Source organism: Diadema setosum, chromosome 2, assembly GCF_964275005.1.
Source record: "Diadema setosum chromosome 2, eeDiaSeto1, whole genome shotgun sequence".
In the NCBI taxonomy this organism is placed as follows: Eukaryota; Metazoa; Echinodermata; class Echinoidea; order Diadematoida; family Diadematidae; genus Diadema; species Diadema setosum.
In genome coordinates, this window is record NC_092686.1 from 28,201,555 (window position 1) to 28,219,289 (window position 17,735).

At 37.8% G+C, this 17,735-nt stretch overlaps 1 protein-coding gene across 1 annotated transcript; it reads left to right on the forward strand.

Moving 5' to 3' along the window:
• The first annotated feature begins 2,017 nt into the window (after positions 1–2,017).
• On the forward strand, positions 2,018–9,437 carry LOC140246254 (voltage-dependent L-type calcium channel subunit alpha-1D-like). The gene is made up of 2 exons (XM_072325712.1): positions 2,018–2,153; positions 9,010–9,437. The coding sequence occupies exons 1-2, from the start codon at positions 2,135–2,137 to the stop codon at positions 9,435–9,437; spliced, it is 447 nt and encodes a 148-aa protein (XP_072181813.1). The 5' UTR covers positions 2,018–2,134.
• Positions 9,438–17,735: the final 8,298 nt, after the last annotated feature.

Here is a 17,735-nt window from a genome sequence, read left to right on the forward strand (position 1 = left end):
GTTTTCGCTAAAATTTCACATTTTATCATTGTCAAATCCATTAATATGTTATATGTGCATATTCGGACATGTTTTCAAATTCAAACTAACTCAATTTTAATCCGAAAATAGGTTTCCTTAAATTGTTATTAGCTTGAGAAGTTGTTTACTTTTTCTCAACTACGCGAGTACATGTTGTTTACTTTATGCAAATGAGGCTCGGCTGCCGATGGATTTCTGCGAGATAATTGGGGTGCTCCACCGCGCCTGAACATACGAACGGTACAAATCATAAAAATTTCATTGTCAAAATTTCACGTGTACTAGTATTACATTCGTGGTACAATTTGTAGTGGACCCAATGCAATGGAAGCATGCAAGTAGAAGAGCGCCATCTGTAGTAAGATTTGAGCGAGGCTGCCGCGCGAACTGCAAGTTGTGCACAGTCGTCTAATCATCATTCTTCTCTCGCAAGTACTCGCAACTAGTAGAAACCAGTCCGAGTTGGGTAATGACAAAGGAAACGAAATGCAAAGTCGTGATTAAGTGCCCATTGTAGGTTCTCCCCAGGAATTGGGGGTTGGGGGTTTTTGTATCATAACGAATCCCAATGGATATCACGAGGTAGTTCTCAGACAGAGGTAAAAACTGCAATACAAGATGTACACACCTCGATATGTTCCGCGGCTTATATGATACGACTACTCAATATTATGGTTCATAGTCGGTTGTCGGGAGACAGAATATGCACGTTGTAACATTCTAGGCCTACAAAGAATTTATGAAGGTCACCTGCTGGTACAGATAATATATGGAGGTCACCCGTTACTTAACTAGACTAACTCACAAAATACTTTTGCTCATTTGTATTAAAATGAAATTAGAGTTTGATCTACCCCTGAATGGGACACTAGCAGAATTATGACGATCGACGTTATGCTAAATAGTCTAGACTGTGTGTTAAACTAGACCATCTGAATGCTGTGTTAGTTGGAAAAAGTTTCACAGATGAAAACTTAATTTCTCGTCTACTAAAACCACAAAACATTGATAATTTTATGACTTGATAAAAATAAATAAAATTTATCTATCTATCTACCTACTTATTTATTCATATGTCTATCTACGTTTAGAGTATGTAGAAAACTCCAGGAATATCGAGAGGAGACAAACTTTCGACAATAATCGTTACGTGTGATATGACACATCATTAGGGGAGGGGAGGGAGGGGAGAGGGAGAGAGAGGAAATGATACCAATCTTCAACTTAATTTCTTCAGAATCATTTAATCACTATATTCCCCACTCCTCCGAGACAATAACAAATACCGGTAATGTTATTGTTACTATGTAGCCGATGGATATCTCTTCGATATGAAAGGAGGTAGGCCTCCTGTAGAAATGTATTTCATAATGAGTACTCAGTAACCATTGAAGCTCCATGGTTCCCGGTTTCACGCTGTACACGAAGTGGTGGTATCAACGCAAAGAAAATGACACGTCCATTTCAATTATTTAGGAGTCAGGATTCAAAATCTTCGCCCTTGAAAAAAAACAACACTACAAAATCCTGCTAGCAGTAATTTGTATGTTTGAAGCTTTGAGAACAGGGAAATAACTTATTAGTCAGAAGTGAATAAACGTGACTTGATTGAACTAAGTTGGAAGTTTAGTAATTGTTCAAGTAGAAAGTCAAAAGTTGATTACCTATCTCATATTGAACGAATCCACCAAGAGAGCGGGGATAAGAAATGAAACTAATAGCAATCAGTTGCGAGACTCGCTTGTGTGCGTGAAATTTTCCACCTCACGAACGCGTTCCAACTACACGTACGTGATTGTGCATGCGACCGAGTCAAGTACGAGTAACTAATTTTGCCGGGCGTCAACGCACGTAGTTTGGCTAGCTAGCTAGCCCGGCGCTTCTCCGTATTCGACCAGTTGCATTCCGCTTCCTCGATCGGATCCTCGCGAGGCCCGAGGCTTCCGTGTGTGATAATCGCGAGCTCAGTGTAATTTGGAAGAGTCAACGTAGCTGATCGTGTTGGATAAATCATGCTCCACTGTACATTCGTGAGATCATTATGTGGTGATATTTGGATATATTCAAGACTCTTGTAGTAGTCGTCGAGAGATTGTCTTAGGAAAACGTAATTATGCAGCGTCCAAGACCGGGTAAATATTTTCAGTCCTTATTTGCCTTCGCCGCTCCATGGCTAAATTTCATTCTCACGTTTCATACAAATCAGTACAGTACATACCACTCACTCGCCACAATACGCTTTCCAGGCTGTGCTCTACGTAAAGCGAACGGAGCACAGCGTGAAGTGCGCCCATAGAAGTTAGCTTCAATACAAGTAATTGTTTTCTACCGTCATTTCCGTTATTAAAGTATTGGAAATTGCATAAATGGAAAAAAAAAACACAAAAACTCACAAGCAGACTAAAAGCCCAGGGATAATTTCATGGCGACTTGATTTCTTGGAAAATAGGTCAAAAAGATGTTCAGGTAGAGTGAGAATGATGAACGCGAAAAACAAATTGACAGTTAAAACAAAGTAGGCCTAGGAAGAAACTGCTGTTACTACTAAAGTGTTGGTGCTAGCAAAGCAAGCGCGAACTGTTTTGGATCAGAGCAAATTATCATTCTAACGTTAGGTGTGTAACAGTAGAGTTTCTATACGAGTGCTAGATTTTCTACTCACTCTCCTTATTAACATTTCAAAGATTGGAAAGGATAAAAGAGATGTAAGTTAGAAATTCTAGGCCCTACTTGATAGTAGATATATATCAACATCTACTGAAGATAGCTTAGGTTTGTCCTATATGTTTCTTCCACATGGTTGTCTTCTTTGTTGCTGTAGTCATTTTCATTCATTCAAGTTCCTCAACTGTCTGAAAATCGGTATTACAAATAATGAATGTTTATGAGTGCAATGGACAGAATATTTAATGAAGTGAAGATGAAATGATCCATTCAATGAGGCACAACCTTGTTGAATGGATCAATACTTTCATCTTTTACCAAATAAAATATTCTGTCCATTGCACAAAAGAAAAAAAAAGAATTATTTGTTTTATATATTACACCTAGAATTATTATATAGATCCTTGTCATGAGATATTTTATGAAATAGGACAAATCGCATTAATCAAAAATCACTCGGTACTCATGGAGCCACAATTGCATGAATGATGTAATACTGATAGTAAAATGGGATAAGTGATCAGATATCAAACAGCCATTCAAATGACAAGGATCTATTTAGGTGTTAGGCCCTATATGAAATTTAATATCCATGCTAGCCTTGTAACTATGTTAGTACTATCATATTACTATGAGAAAAATATGATACTGTGGATGTGTGTATGTGTTTTTGTGTGTGTGTGTGTGTGTACCCAGTAGGCTAAATGGTTGAGTCTAGAGAACAATGGGTGGCTTTATTCCACCAAGCTTGTGGAGTGCAAAACCCAACTTTTACAGTAGGTCTACACAGAACAATGATAAGAAATGATTAAGGTGTACCCCATGGTTGTATGTGTGTGTGTGTGTGTGTGTGTGTGTGTGTGTGTGGTTGTGTGCATATAACTGAAGGTTAGATAACAAAAATACCTTGTTCCCAGAATACTGGTATGTGGGGATTGACTTTACATTGAGGTTTATCATTTCTTGCATCAAGAAGTGTTTCCTTTGTTGGAATTTTTAAACAGCTTCTGAAACCAAGGATATGATGCCTATCCATCTTTTGGAACTAAATGCACATGGATATGAGTAGGCCTCCATGGTTTAATATGACCACCAGCTGTTTCTTTGTGCCAAGATTCATTGGTTTAAAAATATTCAAATGTATTTTTGTTGTTGCTGTGATTGAAATGATGCCCTGTTGAAGGTCATTCAGGTCACAGTGGATTAAATAAGTTATAGTCTGTCTGGTTCTGTTGTAATATTTTACCAAAATATGGCCATCCAGATAGAAAAAAAAATATATATTTTTGGAAAAAAAAAATCCTACATATAACTACTAGTCTTGTGTTTTCTTAGTGAAATTGATGATGATGATGATAGTATTGATAATTATTCAGTATCTATAGGCCAAGTGCCCCCTTTCACCATGATGAATGGGTCAAGGTACTTTAAAATATAATTTGAAAGAACTGTGTGTCAACTGTATTGTTCCCAGAGGCTCTGGCTATTGACATGAGCCAGTCTTTCAGTGTGGAATAACAAGGTAGCCAGGGAATCTAGCATATCACTTAATCCTCCATAGCTAGGATTTCTTTCCTTTTTCACATCAGTGTTATGAATATATGAGAGAGAGAGAGAGAGAGAGAAGGGGAGGGGGGCAGGCTTCCAATAAAGATTGGGCTCATGAAATGTGTGCATACAGTGTAGTCTGCTCATTACAATAGAATAAAAACAATTATTTATACTGACTGAATTTTATGAATGCTGAGGTGACACATGCAGACTTCAACAAGTGTCTATATTTAGCACACTTATCACAGTATCGCATGGGCACATCTAAGTTAGATGGTAAAGTATAGGTTGGCATCAATGAGTTTCACAGTTTAGCCAGAAGAGTTAACTTGTGTGTATCCTCACTTTTGAAAGAGGGCACGTACAAGTATCACTCTATTTCCATATGCTCAGCACAGAAGAGGTAAAAGCTTTTTCATTTGATTGAATCCAAAGCATTGAATGTCACAAATTACTATATGAGCATGGGTCACTGTCATTATACTGTGTACAGGTAGTTTGACTAAATAAAGTCATCACTAAAGCTCAACATCGACAGTATTACTCACAATTCCAATTTACAAATGGTCAAAGATTTTCCTTGGCCAGAAACGTGTGATTCATTGAGAGTAAGTTCATTTCCATTTGGATCAGATAAGTCTCATTTCCAACACAGCATATTGTAACATGAAGCATATTTTTACCAAAACAATGTATTGTGTTATATACATGTTAGAACAATTTTTTCTTTACTTTTTGTTTGTTTGTAGTTTTTTTTTTTTTTTTTTTGCACAGAATTAAAGAAAAATGTATACCTATTGTCTGTGGAAATGAGAGACTAGTTCATACATATTGGACAAGAGAAATGTGGGGATCCTATATTTCTCATCAGATAGTGTGACGACAAGCAACTCTATTAAACCTGCTCTGAGGGTTGTGATTGCCATGGAATTGTGTTTGTTGCAGAAATATGGTTTAATATGAAATGACACTGTACGTGACAAAAGTAATATGTGAACATTCTGTGCATCATATGTGTCTGTGAGTCAGGTGACCCAGTAAATGCACTGTGTTTCAGTGTCATCGATCACCAGCCATCATAACCCAGTCAGAACAAAAAACAGCGAGAAAAGAGTCTACATTTGTATGTATGTGCAGGCTACATTGGTGCCACCAATGACCGAACTGTCTTGATTGGAAAAATGATCCCTTTTGATCAATAACCTTTCAAACTGTCAGCTATGTAGCCATGTGGTCTAACAGATTGTCCCTAATGGCATGGCATTATAAATCAGGAAGAGAATGTTGTATTGCTTCCCCCTCCCGATATCCGCTCAGGCATTTACAATTCATGAATATTGTGTTTAATGTCACCATTGGCATTGTGTCATTTAAGCTGAGGTGAGAGATACTGGAATATTTATTTGCAGAAGTAATGTCTGGCAACATGGTCTGGCGACATGGGATGGAACAGGAATGAAAACTATTTAGTGTTGTGCATGAACATTGAATTTTTCTTATTCTTTATAGGTGATGCTTCCAGTTTATTTGAGTATTGTTATCATGCCATGAAATTGTAAGTGAGGAGAATAAAAAGTCATGGCAGATACCATATTCCTGAATTAAGCTCCCAGTCATCACTGAACACTTACCCTTATCCTGTGGGTGACTGAAGTCGGGGAGTCAAGTCTAATCTAATCTAGTCTAGTTGCTATGGTTTTTGAAATATGAAAAAAATGTATTTTAGCAAAATTTACATAATGTGAAAAATTTGGATAAAAAATGTGTTTTTTTTTTGGCCCAAAATCATTCTACAAATAGCCTTCAAACCACTCAAATGTGGTATCTTCTTGTAGGAAATTTAATTATCTTTAATTTGGTACACATGGTGAGTAAAGGTAATATTCGTGAAAATCAACGTTAGTTACATACGGCGGCCATTTTGAGAAAAATGGCAGCCATTTTCATCCAGCAGCGTAATTTTCAGGTGGTCCACAGGCTAGAAGTTGTCTGGGAAAATCCCCTGAATACAAAACTTACAATCACCTGCTACACAGGCTACAAGAACAGATAAACACCATTTTCAAAGTTTTTCTCTTAGTTGAGTAAAGTCATCATCAAGCAAAGAGAAATTGAATAATTTCAGTGATACTGTACCCATTACATGATAATATCTGTGAAGATATCAAAATTATCACACATATGTTTCAATTATTTTCTTTGTTTTTAAGGAGCTCCTATCTCAAATATCTCAAGTTGATAAAAATTGATATTTGCATCTAAACTCTCCATGTAATGCAGTGACAAGAGCACCCCTCTAAATTGTGATCACACTTTGTGATTACGTTGTTACATTTACAGGCTGAATTACGTCAAAGAGAAAGTGTGCCTCAAAAGAGAAAAAAAGTGGTAAAACAAGAAGAAAGAAGTCAATAAATATTTAGTGAAATACCACAGATAATTAGTTACGACTGCAGAAATGTCAAGCATGTGGTGACTGTTTCTCCGCAAGAGAATTCAGTCGTATGGCCCGAGAGATTTATCTTTTTTTGTTATGATGCTTATTGACATTCAAATGCTTACTGTGTAGAGGATTTGTGATGCTGTCGTGCCTAAGAAACTTTGCATCGATATATTGCTCTATTTTTTTTTTTCATTCACACTGCTCTTGTTTTGTAAACACTCAAAAAAAAAAAAGAACTACCCTCCATGCCATTCATGAACTTCCTGGTACCTTGAATGCTTTTAATGTGTATAAAATATGATGTCATTGTAAATGAATATATCGAATGAGAACATGATTTGAATGATTTTTTTTTTTTTTTTGGCAAGACTGAGTTTGAGGGAGTGTGGTGGTAACAATTGTTTGTCTTTCTTTCAGTGTACAGTGATTCCATTCATGAGCAAACAATGAATATGTAATAGCTATGTAATTGCTTATGGAGACTGATAGATTAACTCTTTTCATAAGCACAGATGCATATATACTTTGAAAGGAACACTTTTATTCACAATATGAAAATACAGCAATTAAAATCTTTGCAGGTATCATATTTCAGAAGACCAAATAAAAAGCTTTTACTGAAGATGTCATGATGTATATTTAGTAAAAAAAAAAAAAAAAAAAAAAAACTTGTATAGAATTTCATGAAATCTTCTTGAGCATTGCTTGAATTAATATTCTAGGTTCTAAAATATCTCTAATGAAAATATATTACTCTGACGTGTGTAAACCTGAATGAAACTGATTTGAGCTACCACTATGAATGTAGTGCAATGGATATGAAATGCAAATTCAGGGACCCCTCTTAAGCCTGTCCACATAGCCATGAACTCTGCAGTAAACGTCTTTTTGTATCTTCCCCCCATAATTGTAGATAATCTAATAAGGTGATGTCATCCACGTCTGTTTAGTGCGGTGTGAGGCGGCTTTTGCCTGTTGCAGCCTAGGAAGATGCGCGAGCCGACGATATTGATTTTCATGATTTGCATAAATCTCGAGTGGCTTGAACGCACTCGAGAGGAGCAAACACGACAGGCGCTTCCATAAGTGTCATCCCTTCCCACATTCATTTCCATTTAGATCACATTCATCAAAGACGCAGATCCCCTTCCTCCTTCACATTATCAAAGACTCGCTTCAACTTCTCAGGCAGTGCATCAAAATGTCACATACATACTATCATTGCGCATATTCTTTCTAACTTTTTTTTTTGCCCTTGCAGTAAACATTTGTAGTGCCTGCAGCATTTTGCTGTGCGTCCTAAAGTATGTCCTTTGATAGTTAATGGACATGAACATAGAAGGCTTTTTGCACCCTGGCAATTCGTATAACAAAAGTCCATATATCGCATCATTAGTGAGTGTGCCATTATGTGTAATGGTGGTAATTACTGTGCCCATGGTTAGATTCTGTCTTGTCTGTTGGGATTAACTTGAAAGTGTGTACATGTATATGTTTGCATGTGTATGAAGGTGCATACATGTACATGTACATAAAATGTACATATGTTTGTATGTGCTCTATAATACAAGTTGTGGATCTGGTGGTTTTTGGTAATTTGTGCATGTACTGAAACATGTTATGCATTTTAAAAGAACAATACACATAGAAATAATTATAAAGATTATTTGCTGGCATGATAATGTGTAAGCACATCTAAGGGGTATAGCCATTGCTCTTTGTGGATTTTTTTTTAAAAACTGCTATCACCAAAACTCTCAAGAGCAAAATACCACCATCAGAAGATTTTAATTAAAAAAAAAATGGCATAAAAAGTAAATAGTGAATTTTTGATTAAATGCGTAGTAGCATAACCATAATCTTTATTCTTACCTTTGAATCATTGGAGATGTATGTAAGCGTGATATGTAAAGTTTAATTTAGGTTGTGAAATCATACACTTAACAAACATGGCAAGTCTTCGTGAAAATACATGGAAAATATAGGTCCTTTCGCACCAGACTAATTCCCTGTATTAGAATAGTATAGTGAATCCTTCAGTGTTAAATTGAGTTAAATGATAAAATAAACCAACAGTAACATAGATCACCAATTTATTCATCCATTATCAATTCTTTCATTTTCATTAACTCTGAAATATATTTTCATGGTAATTATTGTGTATTTGTTTGTGGTATTCTCATTTTGACTGTGCAGAAGTTTGTCATACTCAACATGTACCTTTGGACCAAGCTGTATTGAAAACATGATCCTGTATGATTAGGAAAGACAATATTGATGTTAGTCATGAGAGCCATAATCAATGACTTCTTTTGTCTTGTTCTCTCCAGGTCCATACAATAATGCTGCACCGGCCGGGACCGGCAGTAGCGGTACCTACGTCAGCGGGACCGTTCCTGCGTCCCAGGCGGCGCCAGGGTCACGACCTCTTGCGACCTCTGGCACGGCCCCGTCCAGTGCCACCACCACCACCACCACCACTGGCCTAGGGGCACCTACCCCGGGCCAGACCAGGACTGTCCCGCTCTCCGAGCAACCGCTAAGCAACGCCTGGATGCAGGCGCTAGCGGCTGCCAACACCGTCAACAGCATGAAGCGCAACGCCTACGGCAAGAAGAAGCCGCACATCGGGGCGCCCTCGCGGCCCCCGCGCTCGCTTTTCTGTCTGACGCTGGACAATCCTGTCAGGAGGATGTGCATCAGCATCGTGGAGTGGAAATATCCTTTTTATCAATCTGAAAAGTCTGATAATTTTTAGCCAATGTTTGCATGAGTCTGAAACAGGCAATCTCTCTATTTTCCAACTGGGATGTGATGTCTGTCTTCAAAATATGTTTTAAACTCTGCATGACTAGATTCCCGATCTGCAGAGGTTGGCAGCCCTGATCTTTTCTTTCACAGGCAATCTTATACTTGATCCAGCTAAAAGGCATGATGTATTTTAAAATTGATTTTTTTAGTCACATGTTGCCATAGGGAAAACAAAAAATGGTCTTTTATCCTTTGCGGTAGTCCTTTGCCTCCATTTTGTTTTAATGCCAGAAAATATCAAGCCTATGAAACAGTAACTGTGAAGACTATTGACATGTAAGGAATCATACTAGTGAAAAGAGTTTGAATGTGTACTTCTGCAGCATTCGCCAAATAGTCTGCATTGATGGATTATAGCTGTTCTAACTGAAATCACGTGTGTTGATGGGGATTTATAGGAGAAAGTGCCAGTTTTGGGATCTATAAACTGCATCTTGGTTTGTTAATAAACAAACAAACAAACAAACAAAGAAACAAACAAACAAAAGCATTTTCATAACTTAAACATTTGTAGCTGTTATGAGTATATGCTTAATGTATGTCAGTAATGAGACCAAGGGTGCGTTTATAAGATTTTTTTCTTGCCAGAAACAGTGTTTTGAAACACTGTTTCTGGGCAAACAGTGTTTCTAGCAAGAAAAAAAAAAATCTTATAAATGCTCGCCATGATTTGAAACAGTGTTTCAAAAATCTTATAAATGCAACCGCGATCTCAAACACTGTTTAAATGACGTCACAATGCCTTGCGCGCACCCTGTTTGACCTTTTGCTGAGGAACAAACTGCGCAGAATGAGTTGCGCAATGGCACAGTCTGAGCGAGAGCCTCAAACACGCACGGGGAAAAATCTTATAAACGCTCTCCTGACAAAACCGTGTTTCAAATCAGTGTTCCAAATCAGTGTTTCAAAACAGTGATTCTCGGCATGCAAAATCTTATAAATGTGGCCCAAGTTTGCACATATTGAATAAGTGATGATGTCACAGTCTTTTGTTATAGCATGAGTTGGAACCAGGTGCAAGCATGGTTAGCAACAATAAAGGTGAGGTTGTTTAGAACCAGTATCCATGACAATGAATGGCAATGACATGACATTTTGGTATGTATTGGTACTGTATGACTGGTAAGCCAAGGGTAAGCCTTCTGGTTGGCAGGAACAACTTTGTTTTTTTCAAAATTTGTGTACATTGAATTTGAATCTAAGTTTATAGGTAATTGGACAGTATTTGAAGGGGTTTTGAATTATTAAGGTCCATAGTCTGTTCATAGATGCTCAGAAATGCTCAGTAAAATGAGTGCATAACCAAGTAAACGGCTAGTATAAAAAAAGCATTAGATGCTACCAACCAAACAAACCAGAAATGAAATATTGACTGGCTATTGCATACACAGCACATACAGGAGGAACCATACCACTGAAGATTTTACCAAATTATATTTTATATTTAGTGTATGTGCTGTATAGAGTATTTTTATCCCACTCAAGGCTAGCCAATATGTTTAAAAGCCAGTATGACAGAAATTCAGACATAGTTTATATGACAATATCCATTAATGATAGGCAGTACTTCCACAGAAATTGAGTTCATTGTCAAACTGAATTGATATAATAATAATAATAATAAACCATTTTTATAGAGCGCAAATTACATTCAAGTCTCTAAGCGCTTTTAGAAATGAGAAAAGACATAGATCTAGGAAGTATGGTTGTGTTTATAATAAACCTGCTTACTACAGTAATTTATTGCCATGCTCATGTAAAAGGTGGAATGCATGTCTCCAAATGGGAAACCTTACCACTGTTTCTTTTCATGGTCTTAATCTGAGCGCATTGTATTAAGGTGTGCTTTTGACAGGCTGTTATAGAAACATATGGTGTAGATCATGTTAACTATGTGAATTTCACAAATTCACAAATTCAAAACGTGCACATTTTACCTGGCATGTTGCCAACTAAGATAAACATTAGGCAAGAATTCATCTAAAGAGTGTCAGAAATGAGCACCTCCCTCCTTTTACCCTATGACCCCTGGGCTGTACACTCTATCCACCTGTCTCAAACAAGCAGTGAGTCAATTGCAGACTCATAAATGAGATTTTCATGCCCTTGGCATCAAAAGTTTTAATGGATAGGAGTCCAAAAAAGCTTGGTTTACCAATATTTTCACTAAAAAACAGGCTGCACTAGATTTAATTTTCCCAGGGGACACCGTGTCGTTGACTGGATTCTATTCTTGGCACGTTTAAAACATTGCACCCTATTGATTAAAAATCTCCCGAGACTAGAGCAAGACGGGTGCTCTGCACCTGCTACGACACTGCACCAACAGAACCAGTGTACTATTGATTAGGGGCCTGTTTGCACTGCGGTCACGCACCATTCAGCATAAATCTCTTGCATCGTTAATGTGCATTGTGGTTTGGTAGTTGCCTCAAAATTGCTGTCAAGGCAACAGAAATTATGTGTTTATAATACATTATGCATACATGCATTTATGCATATTATATACAGTGTATATTAGATGCACACATATGGTTCTGTGATGTACTTCAGCAGAGTTATAGCAAATCTTATTGATCTTTTATTCCTATTAATTCATAAGAAGTAGTAAATTATTTAGCGTGTGCTTTCATTTTTTTTTCCATGCCCACAAGCACAACTGTACAGCTCTCACCAATGCTGTTAGTTTGCTGCAAACTCTCATAAGAAGTATCTGGAATGAGTACTAATCGTAGTTTCATTGTTTCATCGAATGGGCATTGGTTATTTTGCACAAGCCCTGTGCAAGAGTGCTGGTATGATTGTGTCAACACTCGAGTATTTACTCAGTGCATACAGCTGTAATTAAATCATGTTTACATGAACTTCTGGAGGAAATTGGTACTACCTCAAAACCATGTGTGGGTGCTTGCGTTAACGCTCACCAGAATCAACTAACTGTGAAAAGATGTAACTCCATATGCACTCCACAGTATACAAACATGATAATGTAAATAGTGCAACGATACCAAAAAAAAAAAAAAAATAGAGATAGTGATTTCTGCTTCATTATATAATTAAAAAAACAGGAACTGTCTTATTAATGAAGGCTAGGTACACTGTACATGTAAAAATCATATTGGTGCTGACTGTGTGTAGATAGCATTGTTTTTTAGAAAACATCTATTCCCTCCCCCCACAAAGATATTGAATTGGTATTTGAAAATTTGATGAGTACATAGTAACAAAGGAACAAACTTCCATGCAGTGAATAAATCTAGTCATAGTATTCATCAGGAATCACACTTTTGTGAAGGATGAGTTTTCATCCTAAACTCATCACTATTTTTAACATTAATCTCTTATTACTATCACCCATAGTGCTACCAGCTGTGACAGGTATACAATGTAGTCACCAGTGTATGACCCAACCGCCTGTGGGTAGTTGGTTATCACAGGGTGCTAGAAAGATTTTATGCAGTCATAGTTTTGAACACTGTTTTTTTCACTGTGCCTGACAAGTACTATACATGTAATGCCATATATTTCGCGAGTCTAAATTTTTGCGAATCGGGAATTCCCAACGATTTCGTGAGTGGTTAAATTCGCGATCATGGAGTCCTGTACTGAACGGAGAATTGTAAACGTGTACATCACATTCACATCAGGATCAGAGTCAATATTTTCGCATGTCTTTAATTTCGTGAATAGCACCTGACTTGCAAAATTTGTGAAAATAAAAACCTCGCAAAATATTCGGAGTATACAGTAGTTGTGTGTAAATATTTGTTGCCGTTGTGCTTTTTATTTGATATCAAAACCGTGGCGTGTCCATGGTCCAAAGAAATTCTGTTCTAATTTTCTGCTATTGGTACTAAAGAATGTTTGTTCCAGTACTTTTGGACTCCTTATTCTTGGTGGTAGCCATGATGTCTCCTGGTTGAGTAGCAGGGCATGTGATGGGACATTTCTATCAGTGTGAATCAGTCACTGACTGCCTGTTGAAATACTTTAACCCAGCTGGAGTTCAACAGTGATGAAATGTGCTGCTGAATGTCTGACAAATATTGGTTATTAAATGTACAGAATACAGTATGTGGCATTCTGTCGCCAATCACTGCCAAATATTGAGCCAACGTTTTGGCAAAGTGTCCACAAACAATCATTTGTCGGTCTTGTTTACTTGGCCATGCATGCATACAATGACTGATAACTAGTTATGGTGATTTTGTGGAACTTACTAAATCATCTTTATGTTGGCAGTGATTATTGGCTGAATGTTTCATTTATTGTCTTTTTTTTTTAATCAGTAAAAATCATAGACCTGTCATAGTTTCCTGTGTGTAACTAGGATTGATTCAAAGTCAGTGCTTTGCAGAATATGGCGATGTCACAGTCATAATCTATGCACAATTGCAGTGGCAGCTTGTGTACATGCATTCATCCTGTTCATGGGAGGAATATACACACTTGTCTTGATGTACACGACGTTGATCAGTGTATTCATTTTCTCTGCGTTAGGACAAAGAAAAGTGTTCTTGAAGGATGCAGCATCGCCGTGCTGACAATGCCCCGTGATATTTACCCTACCTGTGCCTGTCGTCTGCCTGCCTTGATGAGTATGCAAGTAGTGCCTGGAAGGCTGTCTAGCCCGAATCATGAAAATTGCAAGGGAGGTTGCCATGGCAACTGCACAGATGAGCGAAGCACAAGAGAGTCGCAGAAAGACATGCAGTTTATTCACCGGGCTGTGTGTGGTCTGTTGTGTGCTCCTTTCAAGATTTTTCCCTTACCTCGGCTAATCGCTGTGTCCTTAATCATTTGAGACTGCTAAAACCATGATGAATGTTACCTGCGTCTGGTGCATATTTTGTGCAGTGTCTGTATTTGCTCGGTTAGGAGGAGATGCAGTGCATTAAATATGCTTCTGTTTTAAATTACTCCATGATAATAGACTTAATTCAGATTAAAAGCGATCCAGCCAAAGGAATCAATTATTTTTATTTCGGTTGTTAAATGGCAAGTGTATTCCTAAATATGGCAAAGATTTTTATTTTTATTTTAGCAGTTATAGAAATATTGTACACTTTAGTCTACAATTGTTATATCAAAGTGCTACTTAGCATCGTCAGTTAGACACAATTAACAGTTCTGGAAAAAAAAAAAAAACCTACACACACAAAATTAAAACATTGAGGGAAGTGCAAAAGGAAGAGGTAATGGTACATCCATCCTCGAGAGATACGATGATGTAGCAGACACCAAAAATGAAAGGAAACATACTCGCTATAGTATGGTCACTCTGTGCACTACATTACGTGTATGCATTTACACAGTGCATAGTTAGCAGTTGTAATAATCTAATAACCCAGCGAGCTCGAACGGCACACATGTAGTCAATCTGTGACACAGAGAGCCATAGGGCAGACAGACTTATGCCTGGCATTTGATGGCATTCCAGAGAGTAGGATTTCCTCAGCAGCAGACTGAGGGCTGAAAAGCCATCTACCCTTCTCGCTCTCTCTCTCCTAGCCCCCCCCCCCATTTTTCCCCTCCCCCATCTCCCCCCCCCCCCCATCCTTCCCCCTTACCCCCTTTCCTTCAGGGGGAATGCCTGAGGTAATGTGAGAAATACACTTGAGAGGAGTTTTTGTTCTGTGTATACACCATAATTTTTAATCATGTTACACTCTATCAGTGTGGTGCATTGTTTGTCAGTGTCTGGGAAGTTAACTCCCGTTGTCTGCATCTAAAGATGTGCCCACATACTTTGCTGAGGATCTATCATGACAAATGATTATTTCAGTCAAGGGGGAGAAAAGACAGAAAAAACTCTGATTTTTTCCTCACCTTCTAAGGGTATACATGTGCAGAAAAAATTCTAATAGCAGCACGATGAATAATTGTTGCGCACAGCTCGGAATGTGGCGGTAGGTACCATTAAAGCAGTGATGAATTAGATGTTTTTTAAGTATGCTCATGCCCTTGCAAGTACGGTAGTAACATTCATTGCAATGAGGTATGATTGCAGCATTCCTGTGATGTAAGTAATAAGAGTAATCTGGCTGACAGCACATATTATAGCACACCACTCTCTACTGAATCCGCCGACACAATGTGAAAGTATCATTCTTTTAGAAAACAAAATGGTATTGATACTAACTGTCAGTAAAATGTATGGATGTTTTCCTAACACAAACCCTAGGTTACAAGATTTGATACAGTATGCATGTATTTTTTTTTTTTTTTTTTTTAATAATGTACAGTTCATCGGCACTTTTACTAGTCTTTATTGTGAAAGTAACGAAGTACATGTAGGTTTTGGGAGAGGTAATACTGTGTCATCTAACATAAGCCTGCCTCTTCTCCTACCTGGGATGTTTTTTTTTCTCACTTTTTGTGTTTGTAATAAAGATCATTTTGTATAAAGTTATTTAGAAATCGAAACAGATACATTACACCAATTTTTACATACAAGGTTATTACCATGTAGCACTTCATAATAATGAGCTGCATACAATGTTTAAATGAGTATCACACACACAAAAGTCTCTTTATACGTTAAGGTTCACTGATATGCACACAGGTGCAAGTTAATTTTACACTTTGAGTGACTTTTAGATTGGGTAATCAGATGTGTGTATATGTGAGTACTTGTGTGTGTGTTCGCGTAACACTCTTTCAATTCACTTGTAATTGCCCTTGACAGTGGCACCAAGGCCCTCACTCAGCCATTTGCCAATTTTGACCTCACAGTAGAAAGATGGTAATCAACCAGTGTAAGTGCTAATAATCTGTGGGCCTTGGCGTTAAGGTGATTTCTTCTAGAGTGTGCCGTAAAAGGATTACCGCTTGACAGCATGATCATCACAGCAACCTTAATATACATATTGAATGACAGCCAGTGACAGAATAGATTTTTTTTTTTTTTTTTATTCATGTTCCTTTAACAGTGGATGCATTGTGTTGTGACCTATTCCAAGAAAATATGCAAACCATTCTGTAATTAAGATAGACATTCCCATATTAAAAAAAAGAAAGAAATGAGATTGCCACTTCACAGTGTGGGTGGTAATTAGAGCATGATGTAAATGTTTTGATCGAGAAAGTATTGATCTTGGTCTGCGACGCTTGGAGGGTTGGATGCAGGGGTCACGCACACTGCCCCTGCTGCATTGCTGGTAGCATGCAGGTAGACGAATGAGCGGTGTACATGTAATTGCCTGATTGGCGCGTGTAAGAATAGTGAAGAATGGGGCTGATCACTAATACTCATCAATGCTCACAAAATGAGGAGTTGAAAATCCTTGTGAATACTCATGATATGTGAGAATGAATGCTTGTGATAGCTGACAGGTATGCTGGCAACTAATATTTTGAAAGTCATGTTTGGTAGATTGTAGGTTCAGTTTTAAGTCAGTAAAGGGTGACATATACAATGCATTTTTAGATTAGTTCTAATATGAAAGAATATTTCCCTTGTCACAGCAAACCCCATGTTTGATAGGTTTCAAAGAATACCACATCATACCATGTGACAGCATGTGGTATATATTCATGAATCTATCAATAATGAATTTTCCACCAGAAACAATTTCATTTCTTCTTTTTTCCCCACCATATGTGGTATGTGGAAGAGTATCATTTTGATGTCACTTTAGTCCATTCACCCTATCCCATCATGCTTTGTGGCGAAATTTTGACCACATTCAGATGTTGCCACATTCTGGTCTGGACAATAATCCATTATAATTGCTTATAGGAAGTGAATGTGTTAGCTTATTAAATCCTGTGGGAGTTTACTGTATTGTCAGGGCAAGAGGGTTAGACAATGACTGTGTGAAGTCCTACTATAGGATGAGACTAAAAGGAAGGGTTTGAGAAGGAGACAAAAATGAGTGTTGGAAGCGGATGCGTGTCTGTGGCTTTTGGGATGATTGGTAATGATGCGCTCCTCCTCCTCCGAGATTCAGCACGGTGTCAGCATCACTTCGGCTCTCATCTATTAATCCTCTCCGGGTGAATAATATCCTGTTCAGAATCAATGGAGTATTCATCCCTCCTCTCCCTTCCTCACTTCTCCCTCCCTCCCCCCCCCCCCCCCCATCCTCCATCGCCACCACAATTCCATCCTCATCCTCATTTCCGTGTCATTCAGTGGTGTGGAAAGCCAGTCAGAGTCTATTAATTCTCTCAACGTGTCAGTAAAAGCCAACACCCCAATTAAACTGAAAGTTGTATAATGTACACAATGCAATAAAAGGGG